At 43.9% G+C, this 11,837-nt stretch overlaps 1 protein-coding gene across 1 annotated transcript; it reads left to right on the top strand.

Annotated features, from left to right (window-relative positions):
- Positions 1–3,073: 3,073 nt before the first annotated feature.
- On the top strand, positions 3,074–5,714 carry prmt6 (protein arginine methyltransferase 6). The gene has a single exon (XM_034560559.1). The coding sequence runs from the start codon at positions 3,123–3,125 to the stop codon at positions 4,176–4,178; it is 1,056 nt and encodes a 351-aa protein (XP_034416450.1). The 5' UTR covers positions 3,074–3,122; the 3' UTR covers positions 4,179–5,714.
- The last annotated feature ends 6,123 nt before the right edge of the window (positions 5,715–11,837 follow it).

The following is an 11,837-nucleotide window of genomic DNA, read 5'->3' as shown; positions in this document are numbered from 1 at the left end:
TTGACCCACCCTCTTCACAAATAGAGCACTGACACGCGCAGACAAGGAGGACGCACGCTCAAGCACTCCCCTGCCCTTCCTTGGCCCCCGTCCGTCCGATGTGGGGCTAAAGGATTTAGGTGTGCAAAACAGGAATTGGCCAAGTTTAATTAAAGAGGATGAGCTGTGCAAATATGTGGCTTTTATGAGAAAAGACATTTAAAGTCTTCCACTTATTTACAAAATGAGGAGGTATTCAGATTTTAGAGGCAGTGCTCCGGACTGGATGGTAGTCTGAGGTAAGTGAGGTCGGTCCTCATGTCACGCACTGAACAGCCGCACTGTGCAAAACAACAACCCAGTAAACCAGGATCATTCCCTCCGCCGTACTGTATTTGCCATGTGCAGATATTGTAGATGCAGTCAATTATAGATATTGAGAATCTTAAAAACGTTGGCATTGGTTGTAAGCCTGGATTCGCTTTGTTGAACCTGGCTCGACTTTTGCCGACAATGCAATGCAAAGTTATCCGCCAAAGCACCGCGCCGGCCAATCAAAAGCACACACGTCTCTGATTACTTTGTAACACGGATTATTCAATAATACTATATTGACCTGGCAAGGGTCATGACAACATGATCATTGCCGTGATTGTTTTTCAGAAGTTTAAATACAAATTAGGATCCATTGCACAAACTGTTGATACTAAGTAGTCTCCATGTTTATATTCATTCATTAATTACCTTCTTTAACTTAGCATGAGGTGTGGTGTCTGATATGAAAGAGGTAATATTCCCATGAGGTCAGTTTATGAATCAACAAAATGTTCATGAGTACACTTTTCTATATAAGGCTGCTTTTAACCAAATTTTTTTTTAAAGACAGTGTGAGTTATGAGTTAAAACAGTGGTATTGATTGAATATGAAGTGAAATATTTATGAATTGCACATAAAAACCTCACTGAATAAAAGATTTTAACATTTGCATCCTTTACAAACTCTGAGCTCTAGAAGCTGAAACAAGTATACATGTTAAGAATTCAAAAGGGATATAAGTAAACAGGCAACACAACAATAACCTAGTCTTACGAATGAATGTGTGCCAAAAAAGGAACAACCCCCTCAGCTGTGACATAATCACAACATATCGTGAGCTATTGCTTAATCCGGTCACGGGTAGCCAGTGTACCTCCGCATCCAAGACGCTCCGAGGGGCTGCAGCGTTTTGTTTTTGAGAGGGACGCTTCAGATGTTTCTGTGCCCCCGCAAAATGTCTAATATTGGAAAAACGTCTTAACCTGGTTCACCAAAATCACAGTATGAATCCACCGGGTTATTCTAACCCAGCTGTGATGCACGTCTTGACCTAAACCCGGGTCAGCTGGAACAACTCGCTGGAGAGCTCACTTGGCTCCGGCGCATTGTCATTTACTTACTTTAAGGATAAAGCTCAGCCGTGCCAGGAGCAGTTGGCTGTGTTTGGGCCTGGCAGCAGTTCTACCTGAAGCTTGAGAGGAGGAGAGGACGACGTGGCCAACAGCTGCTTCTCTGTCTGCTACGTCTACTGGCTACGTCGCCTCTTGCCAAGTGACTCACAATTTGAATTCCACTGTCTGTATTTCACGCTTCAGTAATCTATGCTATTGTGTATTTCCGTTCCTCCTTTGCATTTTGGTCCAATTGTGCTTTTGACCAGTCGGTCGTGGGCGTTGGGCTTTGATATTTGGCTCACTTTAGGTTGACACTGCATCTTTAGATAATGTTTGGCGTTTGTGTGTTTCTGGTTTAACATAAATCAAATATATCCAAAAGGGAAAACCGGGGCTTTGAATATCAAGTCGGTGTTTACTACAAAGGTATTGCTCATTTCCCCTTGATGGCTGCTGTTTCCATTACTCAAGCCGAAAACATATCAGTGCATGCGGAATTATTTCCCTGCTTTATTCTGCATATCATTTTTGAAAAGGCTGAATTATTAAATGCACACATTTTCCCAGGAGTGCTTAAAAGGCAACATTGTATCCAAATTTAGAAGAAGTGTGTAAATGTGAAGGCACGCACATACACTCACACCCACCTAACCAGCAACAGACACACACATTTTCTAGCAATATTCTCTTCTGATTTTCACAATGGTATTATTTCACATTTCACCGTGCTGTCTTCTTGCTTTAAACGTATATCGTGGAAACAACAAAATACAGCACTTCGCACCTCAAACTCCTGCTTCCTTCACCCCCCCCCCCCCCCCCCCCCATCTTTATGAAATAGGATACAGCTCCTGCTCATTTGTCCAGTATTTTTTGCCAATGAAAGTTGATTTCCTTTCTCTGAAATATGGTAGAATAGATATCCGCACACTTCAAATCTATGCAGATAAAACTTTATTGTTTGGCTTTCAGTCTAAAGGACCTTAATCGGAGGGTGAAAATGTAAAAACTTTGCAAAGGCAATATGACAAAGACACTGCATCAAGAATCAGATAAAGGGTTGAGCATCACGTGGTGCACAGTGCAAAGCCGTGCCTGGAAAATAATAATATTATTGACACTAAATATAAAGACTCAAAGTATATCAGCTGATTGCAAATAGTTTCTATAAGCACTGTAATGTTGTGTCCAATAATTAACTGTAGCCTCATGAAAATAAACACAAAGGGACAATTGTGTAATATACAGTAGATTAATTGAAAAAGTCATATAATACGGGAAAACAAACAGTTTCCCAATGTCAAATTAGTGTCAATGAATATCAAAGTATAGGCCTATTGTTCTCAAAGATAACGCAACACTTCCGGGGGTATTTGTACTAATCATTGGTATTTTATAAAGGCATTACCAGTGGCTTTATTCGCAGCCATAAAAGCCGAATTAGGCAAGTTCCACATCATAAACGGATTTAATAAAGAAGAAAGAAGTCATTACACGCCGTTAAACCCAGTGAGAAGCCTTATGTACCATCTCTTGTCATTGAACGCAGCAACCCGACCCCTGCGTCACTGTCGTTGTGGTCGTGGGAATTGTAGTCCACTTAGACATGCGTCTCGCGTATTGCGAGCAGCCGGAAACTACAAGTACCAGCTTTTCTAATGCGGAAGTGGCACAACAAAACACTGTAAAGTTGCAGCCCCAGACCCGAGAAGATGTCTCATGTCGTGAAGAAAAGAAAATTGGACAAAACCCGACAGGATAGACTGTACTTCGACAGCTACACCGATGTGACCATCCACGAGGAAATGATAGCGGACCACGTCCGGACCAACACGTACCGGATGGCCATACTGAGGAACAGTGAGTCCATACGGGGGAAAGTTGTCCTGGACGTCGGGGCAGGAACCGGCGTGTTAAGCATTTTCTGTGTTCAAGCCGGCGCTAGGAAAGTCTACGCCGTTGAAGCCTGCTCTATCGCGGAGCAGGCGGTGAAAATAGTCCGACAGAACAACATGGAGGACCGAATCGAAGTCATTCGGGGCACAGTGGAGACGGCGGACCTACCGGAGATGGTGGAGGTGATTGTGAGCGAGTGGATGGGTTATGCCCTCCTGCACGAGTCCATGCTCAACTCGGTCCTCTACGCTCGCGACAAGTGGCTGAAGCCCGGCGGCATCATCCTGCCCAGCAAAGCGGAGCTCTACGTCTCGCCCATCAGCGACCCGGTGGTGGAGGACCGCTTACATTTCTGGTACACCGCCAAAGACCAGTACGGCGTCGACATGTCCTGCATGTCCGACTTCGCCAGGCGATGCATCATGAACACCGACATCACCGTGAACTCTGTGACCGTGGAGGACGTGCTCTCCCACCCGGCCCGCTTCGCCGAGCTCGACCTGCACACGGTCACCGTGGAGGTGCTGCGCGCGGTCAAGGGCGAGTTCCGGTGCGAGTCGTTCGGCTCCGCGGCGGTGAACGCCTTCTGCGTCCACTTCACGGTCACGTTCCCGTGCCCGGACAAGCCGCAGGGGCTCGTGCTCTCCACGTCCCCGTTCAAGCCGGAGACTCACTGGAAGCAGGCGGTGCTGTACCTCGACGCCCCGGTGGACGTGGTGCAGGACACGGTGGTCACCGGGGAGATCAGCATGTTTCCGTCGGAGGAGAGCGCGAGGCACATATGCATCCACATGGACTACACGATAGGAGAGCAGAAGAGACAGTCCAAGACGTTCTCCATCCCAGACTGGAGCGGTGAAGCCCAGTCCTAGTGTGGCATCAACATGTAGGGTCAACAATCTAATCACCAGGCGACACATTCAAAAGGCCTTGTCTTTTTTTTTCTTTTTCTTTCTCTTTGTTTTTCTCTCCTGTCACAAATATTTCAAAATGACTGTTATGACGTCACATTAGGTCTCAGGGCCCCTCAGCTGACACCATCTCCATACCTACAAGGTTTTCACCTCATCGCTCCAGGCTAAAGTCTCTAAACGTGTGGTGTGGCACTACAACCGGTGTTGAAACAAATGTTCACCGTCGGAGGCCTGTCGTGTTTATGCTTGTTTTTTCACACAAATAATTTGACACTTAATTTAGTACGGATACAATCCGTAACACCCTTTTTTTTTTTTTTTTTAACCTCACTCAACCAGACAAATATATATATTTTTGTGGTGTCCAACACTGAGTTGGTGTTTCGCATACAGTTCACAGCTCTCATGACTCAGTTTGTACCACTGCATTGCTGTAGAACTGAGCAACGAACCATTAATTTCTCTATTAATATGGTTACTAATACTTCCTACTGTCCTATTACAGACAGTGAAAAATGGCAAATCCCTTTTAGTTTAGGAGCTGGGGCGAGGGAACCCTTTTATGTTTCTGAAGTCCCTTTAACTATTGCCAATTGATCTGATTCTCACCAAATTCACTAATAATTTAAGCTCTTATTTGGATTTGAACAGTTTTGTCATTGTCTGGGCGTTTTGTAAGAGCATTTGAAACAATATTTGACCCATCACAAGGAACTTAAAAGGTCCCCTCCCCGACTGATGCACAGCCGGAGTGAGGCGGGTTTCCTCTTGAGGTTTGTTGAACAAATTCAAGGCCGAAGTGCAGACGTCTGATATTCTAAAACATTTGATCACACATATTGTGTGGAATCTGATGAAAATGCTGCGATCAAACGAGGATCAGACCGCTATAGTGACTTGGACTAGATTGGCTGGTTTTCACATTTTCTTTTCAATAAAACTAAATTGGCTCATTGTTTTTGGGTTAACAACGGTGGGATACGCCAGAAACCTCCGACTTCATCCAAAGTCGTAATTCTAATGCGGCGTTCCTCTAAATAGCAAAGACTGAAATACACAAAGTACTTCCTTCCTGACCACTGAGGATCTCTCCGTCTCCACGTGACTGAGTTGTGAAAATATAAAGAAGTTTTTAACATCAGCAACAATCAGCGAATTCATCCTTGATCGTGGCTGATTTAAAACAAACTTAAATATTTTTATACTATTAAATAAAAGAAAGTACACTGTTTGATGGCCACGTTTCACTAATTTGTCACTCGTCACTCATTGAACACAAACATGTTGTTCGGGGAATGATCATGAATTCACTTTTTATATTATTTTAGAGTCCGTAAGTACAATAAGTACGCTTGGATTTTGGAGGGTTATATTGCAAGGACTTTGATTAAAGTTTGAAGAGCTGAAGTGTTTGTAAGACAGCTGTTTATTATAACTGTTGATTGTTGCACAAATGGGAACCGCACTCTAATAAACTGTTCCATGTGTCCCCACTGAGCGCATCGTGTCTGATAACTCCTGCACAGAGGGTGGTAAATGGATATAAATACATATTTCAACTGAATATTATTTGTATAAACGTATCAAGATGTCTCCGTCTACCTATTTCGTAACAGTCAATTGTATTGGAAGAAGAAAAAAAATGACATTAAGTTTAAAAAAAAATAGAATAATACTTATTAAAATAGAAGTGATTTAATCCACTGTTGATATAAGGATGCCAGTAATTGATTTGAGCTGCTAAACTACTGTACGGCTCTTTTGCAGTATTTATAACACTATAGATATGATACCAATAATTAATCCACTCAGTGATCATTTTACACATTTATTTTCTCTCCGACAATCCCTATGACTGTCGGTGCATTATTATCATAATTAATTGTGGAACATTGTGTTACTCCGCCGTCAAACCAAAGCCATTCAGCGTGTTGATGAAACCTTCCAGTATATAGAGTAGACACTGGACTGATTAAGTCTTCCTCTGATGATGTATGAATGATATACTTCTCTTTCACGCCACTTCTCCACCAATCAGGTTGGACACATCTGGCCGGGTGTTTACTTCCATATTTCTTAACTTCCATTCCCACGTTCTTTCATTTTCCTGTCAGGCTGAACTGTGTTGGCCCGTCATACGATGTTCCCGACTTCACTTTTCTGGGAAGTGCTCTCATGCCTATCCTGCTCAAAATGCCAAATCACATGAGGTCACATACGCTTATTCGTAAAACCAGCTGATGAACTATTAGTTATGGTCGTAATGAATTAGGAAAAGGTTATCCAACCACAAATATCAAAGCCTCTTGGAACAATCTGAAGCCTAAATCTGCCCGTAAACTCTCTTTTTCCATGGTTTCTTCGACCCGCCTTTCTTTTTCTATAATGTGGACGACCTGGCACTTTTAACTCTGCGTCTGAGTGTGACAGCGATGTTCCGTGGGAGGACACTATTGAAACGCAATTATTGAAACACAATTATTGAAACGTGCGTGAGGCCGAGGATAGCCTAGACGTTAAAATATAGAGACATGCCAAAAAAAAAAAAAAGGTTTTAATGCGGAAATCAATCACGAGCGCCTGAATCAACGCTGATGACTGACTGGCAACACAAACAGCCTCAGACAGGAGATCCTCAGTAACTGTAGTGACAGCAAAGGAACGACAGTACAGCAATCAAAGCCACGAGGCCTGTGATCCGTGGACAGCCAGATCTCACAAAGGAGGAGCTCGTTCATGTATTTAGTCACATGTTACTCCCCGTGTACCCAGGCGAAGAAAATATATACTTTAATGTATTTAAAATATACTGAAAATGTCAATGGTATATTGCAAATATACTATCAAAGAAGTGTACTTTCTGCAAATATATAAAAAGTATGCTAAAGTCACGCTTTCGCCTATTTTAAAAAGTATACTTTCAACACACTTCAAAATAATTGTACTGTAGTATATACGTTCAATAAATATATTATAAGAAAAATATGGTTTAAGTGTAAGTTCTGTGCAATTACTTAAATGTACTTCTTTGAACTTTGTTTTCTAACATATTTTTTGTATATTTCAAATATGCTCTAAATTAGCATTGAATTGAATTCAAGCACATTTGCTGAATATATTTGTTGTAATTAGAAATCAAACTTATTTGTGCTATTATTTTTATATATTAATTGTGTTATAAATATGCAACGTATATTTAATCTTAGCATTCTTGAAGCCCCTAATAATCATAACTATACTTAAAGTGTGCTGTTTTGGAACAATTCATTTAGTACTTAATATATTTAAGTAGTACTTAAATAGTATTTAGTATAGCTAACAGTCGTCACTGTTTGGTCTAAGCTAACAAGTGCTTCTTGTGGGTCGATAAACGCACATGTTGAGCACTGAGTGTGAAGACGTCGTGGGGGGGTCAGAGTTCAGATCCTGGCCCGGTGTGAGATGCTTGTCAGCGTTTGAGTCCCAGAGTGCGTCAGGAACAACCCACTTGTTTGACCATTGGTCACGTGTAAACATTGTCTCCCAGGTTGGTCTGCGATATATCATCGCTAAACTGGTGTCATTGCACTAGTGACCACTGGTGCGGCTTGCAGTTTGTTTCGTTTTTTCATGGGCACACTTGAAGGAAACGTGGTGTTTCTAAAATGGTGTCCAAGCATGGTTTGGAATCCGGAGCTTCGGCAAGAGAGAAGTCGCAGCTTTTCTATCTGGTTGTGTAACCCGCGTTGCAGAGAACAGACCATTTTCTGTCAAAGGTCAGGCACTCAAAGACCAAAGGTCAGGTCCTCGTTCTCCTCGGTCAAACGTCAAAACGGATGTTTTGTCCAGGGTCATTGCTCTGTTGTGAAAGGGCTGTACAGTAGGAGGTCTGAATACCTCCTTCTCCAGGTGACTGTCATGATAAAAATAATAATAAAAAAGACAGTGTGTCCAGAGAATGGAAATGTCAAATGCAGCGGAGGCCGCCAAACCGTTAAGCCCAGAATCACGCTCATGCATGCAGGGCCACTCTGAGCTGCTGAATGCTGAAACTAATTATGATCCATTCCTGCCTGGGAAGGTTCGGGAAACCGTTGGAAACAAGCGCCGGAACTCGAAATGGGATTATTTGTCTTGTATCGCACAGCAATTCAGGAGCCAATCAATAGACAACGTGCTTACCGAGGGCTCGCTGAACTGGAGCCACAGTCTACGAGCAGTTGTCTTCGGAAACCTGCGTTCCAACCGTCGGACATGTGAAAGTCATGATTGGCGGCTGTAGAGGTAAAAAAAAAAAAAAAAGTGATGCGTTTAGAATCATAAATCACATCACAGGTTCATGTTCCGGTTATATTTGGAGCTTTACTCTTCAACGCGCGCTGGATTTTCTCCCATTCTCGCTTTTAGATGAGTCCAACTCCATTGAAGCTGGACAGAAAGCATCTGTGAACCACTTGAAGTTATAACACACATTTCCACTTTTCGTTCTGAGACCTCCACGGCTCTTTTTTCCCCGTGTTGTCCGTTCTGCAGCTGTTTCTGGCGCCTTTACGACCTGATGACTGTTGTATATTACAAAAAAGGGGGACTCATGTTTCGTGCATTTCTCTAAAGCAAAACCCAGCATACACGCGTCATTGTTCACTCGTTACGTGCAGACAGTCTTTTCAAAATGAACTTCCGTCTTCACGGGAAACCACTTGGTTTTGTGGAATGTCTATGCATTACAGCGCACTCCTTTTCATAGCTACCAATGCTGGACGAGAGCAGCCTGCACAATTAGAGGACAGCATCGTCTTTTATTACACATGTTTTAATAGGCTGTTTTCTTCCTGTCAAATCTAGATTCAAGCAAAAATATTTTGATTTTTAATTAATCGATGGATATTAATTTAAGAAAAGTCTTGTTGGGATTAAAATCTCTTTTTTTCAAGAGCGACCAGGCCCGACCCTGAAGGCAACATAAACAGCCTAACACAGTTGTCACGTGCTACAAAAGCCTATCTACAATATTTAGTTACAATGCATAAAGGCCAGCAGGTTCTTTGTTTCATATTTGTCTTTTATGTACACAGGTGAGGAGGAACCGGCCCAAAGTAGAGACTCATATATAACAGTCTGCCACTGGGAGCATCCATGCGCACACAGCCACATACACCGGTGTATACGCATACAACCCCAGCAGTAATAACATGAAGCACACTGGTACACAGTTTATGTTTACACTGCAGGTGCATGGTGGGAGCAGAGAAAACACACTTTCTCTGTGGCGATTGAGAATCTCTGATGGGGTTGTGACAGTGGTGGTCACTGGATGGGGATTTCAAGTCAATACATGTTTTTTTTGGAAACATGTAAACCGGTGGCGATGGATTCTAAGGGTCTTTCACCTCCACGATCGATGCCTTACTAAAAATAACCACAACATGTGTGTTGCATCTTCCTATATATGCGGTTTGATTTGAGTCAGTGGTGCTGGAAGCCCATTTGAATTCCTGCAGTCATTATCCTCCCGTCGATGTTTTCAGTCACCAGATTAAAGGGAAAATGTCCAATCAGGGTTGATGCAATCCCAGTACTCCCAATCCATACGGCATATTCTGGGGAATGTTTTGCTTCAGTTGACTATACATTCACCATGCACACTGATTGGACATCCACAGAAAAAAAGGAGGTCATTTCACCCCACTCCCTTTAACATGTGTCCAAAAACGCTCTATGGGTTGCCCCCGATATGAATCCTGAGCCTTCCTCCTCACATGGAAACTGTGTGGGGGGGCAGAGGTCATTTTTTTCGATGGCACCCGAAACCTGGCTGGAGTCCGGCGGGGCACAGGATCTAATCATGTCCGCTCATTCATCCTTGTGAATGCTAATGACGCTGCGAATGAGCCAATAGGGTTCAATTCCCACACTCACTTACAGTAACCAATACTTCTGTCAGCATATCTGGGAGGACAATTTGGAGGGGAGCTTGGTATTGACAAAAGCTAATTTGGTGACCAACCCCCAGGGAGCAGGACTTTTTTTTTCTCTCCCTGTGGCCCCTGAGGAGGGCCAGACCATTTGTCATCATTATCGTTATAGCAACAGGAGCTGACCCCACGCCCGCCTGCCTGCGAAAACCCCCGAAATAACTCGGTCCCACGTGCATGTCCCATGTATTTCTCCTCGACAGTTATGAAACAGTGCTCTTATTTAAATGAGAAACGGTATTTATTCTAGCCTTGAGCTGCAAAATCTCTGCAAAAAGAAAAAAGGAAAAGCCACCGCCTATCACAGACGCATCGAGGCGCGACTTCACGGACGGACACACACCGCGCACCGCGCACGGAGGACGGGGGACGGGGGACGGATCTGGACGGCGCCTGTTAAGAAAGTAAATCCCAAATCACTCGCACGTAAATCTGAACGGGATGGCCCCGATTCACAATCAGCCCGGGGCAGACGGCTCTCAGCCTGTGAGCAAAGTACAAATCCACCGAACTGTGTGGGGGCCACATCCCCCCCCCCACCACCACACACACACACACACACACACACACACGCACACACCCTCATACCCACTAATCCCTTTTCAATCATGCACTTTTTTGGATTATGCCTCTATGTAATTCTTCTCAGGTATTGTTTTATAACCTAATATGATATTTCAATGTGGGCGCGTTGGGTTATGCGGGTTTAGGACACCGTGCAGGATTGGATAAGCAGCAGAGGTCTGCAGGCAGCAGATTGGGGGATGGGTATGGGGGGGGGGGGGGGGGGGGGGGGGGCTGAAATGAAGCGTGATAAACCTTTGACAGGTCCAAAAAACGGAGCAGGGTGCACACAGGTGCCGAGACTGACCCGATTCAGTCCGTCCAAGCCGAGGCATCCCACAATGCAACCCCCCCCCCCCACACACACACACACACACACATGTACTGGCTCTCACTTAAGTGTCGCCTCCCGAGAGGAGTCGGGATGCTTTCCGGGCAGAGAAGCAGGAGGTGCAGCAGCTCCGAAGCCACATGGCAGGAATGCAGACGTCACAAAGTCACGGTGAGATATCGGAGACGTGAATGCACAGGAAGCACATCCCGTTCTTTCTTTGGTCCACATGAAGACTGAAACCCCTCTGAGATGTGAGATGGCACGATGGCTGTTTATTGGAACGTACCTTTTATTTTTAACCGCCACCATTGCGGACAAGAAGCTGATGCTTTTGCCCACGTCAGAGATCACCGGTTTACAGTTTAAATGACCTGTTACTAGATAGATTAAGATTTGACACACAACATATATATGATCGGTATTTGTGATCATCGGCCTCACAAGTGAAGAGCCAGTTATTGAACCCACTGATTGATTTGAAGACACAAGTGTATTGTCGTGTGAATGTGTGTGTGTCTTTTTGTCTCAGTGTGTGTGTGTGTGTGTGTGTATGTGTGTGCGTGTGCATGTGAGACTAATCCTCCACATACAAAATGCATCTTCCTTTCTTTGCACACATCTGGTATGACACATGCATCCTGTAACCCCGCCTGCAGGGCCTAATGTTTTTAGTCCTTGAGAGGAAGAGACGGGAAACTGCTTTAAGTCTGCCAGTGAGCTTAAATAAAAAATAAAAAAGTGAACACATTACCATGTCACTGTCAA

Source organism: Cyclopterus lumpus, chromosome 20 (genome assembly GCF_009769545.1).
Source record: "Cyclopterus lumpus isolate fCycLum1 chromosome 20, fCycLum1.pri, whole genome shotgun sequence".
NCBI classification, from domain to species: Eukaryota; Metazoa; Chordata; class Actinopteri; order Perciformes; family Cyclopteridae; genus Cyclopterus; species Cyclopterus lumpus.
Note: the sequence above shows the minus strand (reverse complement) of the source record. Positions and strands in the feature narration are given on the sequence as shown.

Coding starts and splice junctions, on each gene's coding strand:
- prmt6 (XM_034560559.1), top strand. CDS start 3,123: ATGTCTCATGTCGTGAAGAAAAGAAAATTGGACAAAACCCGACAGGAT.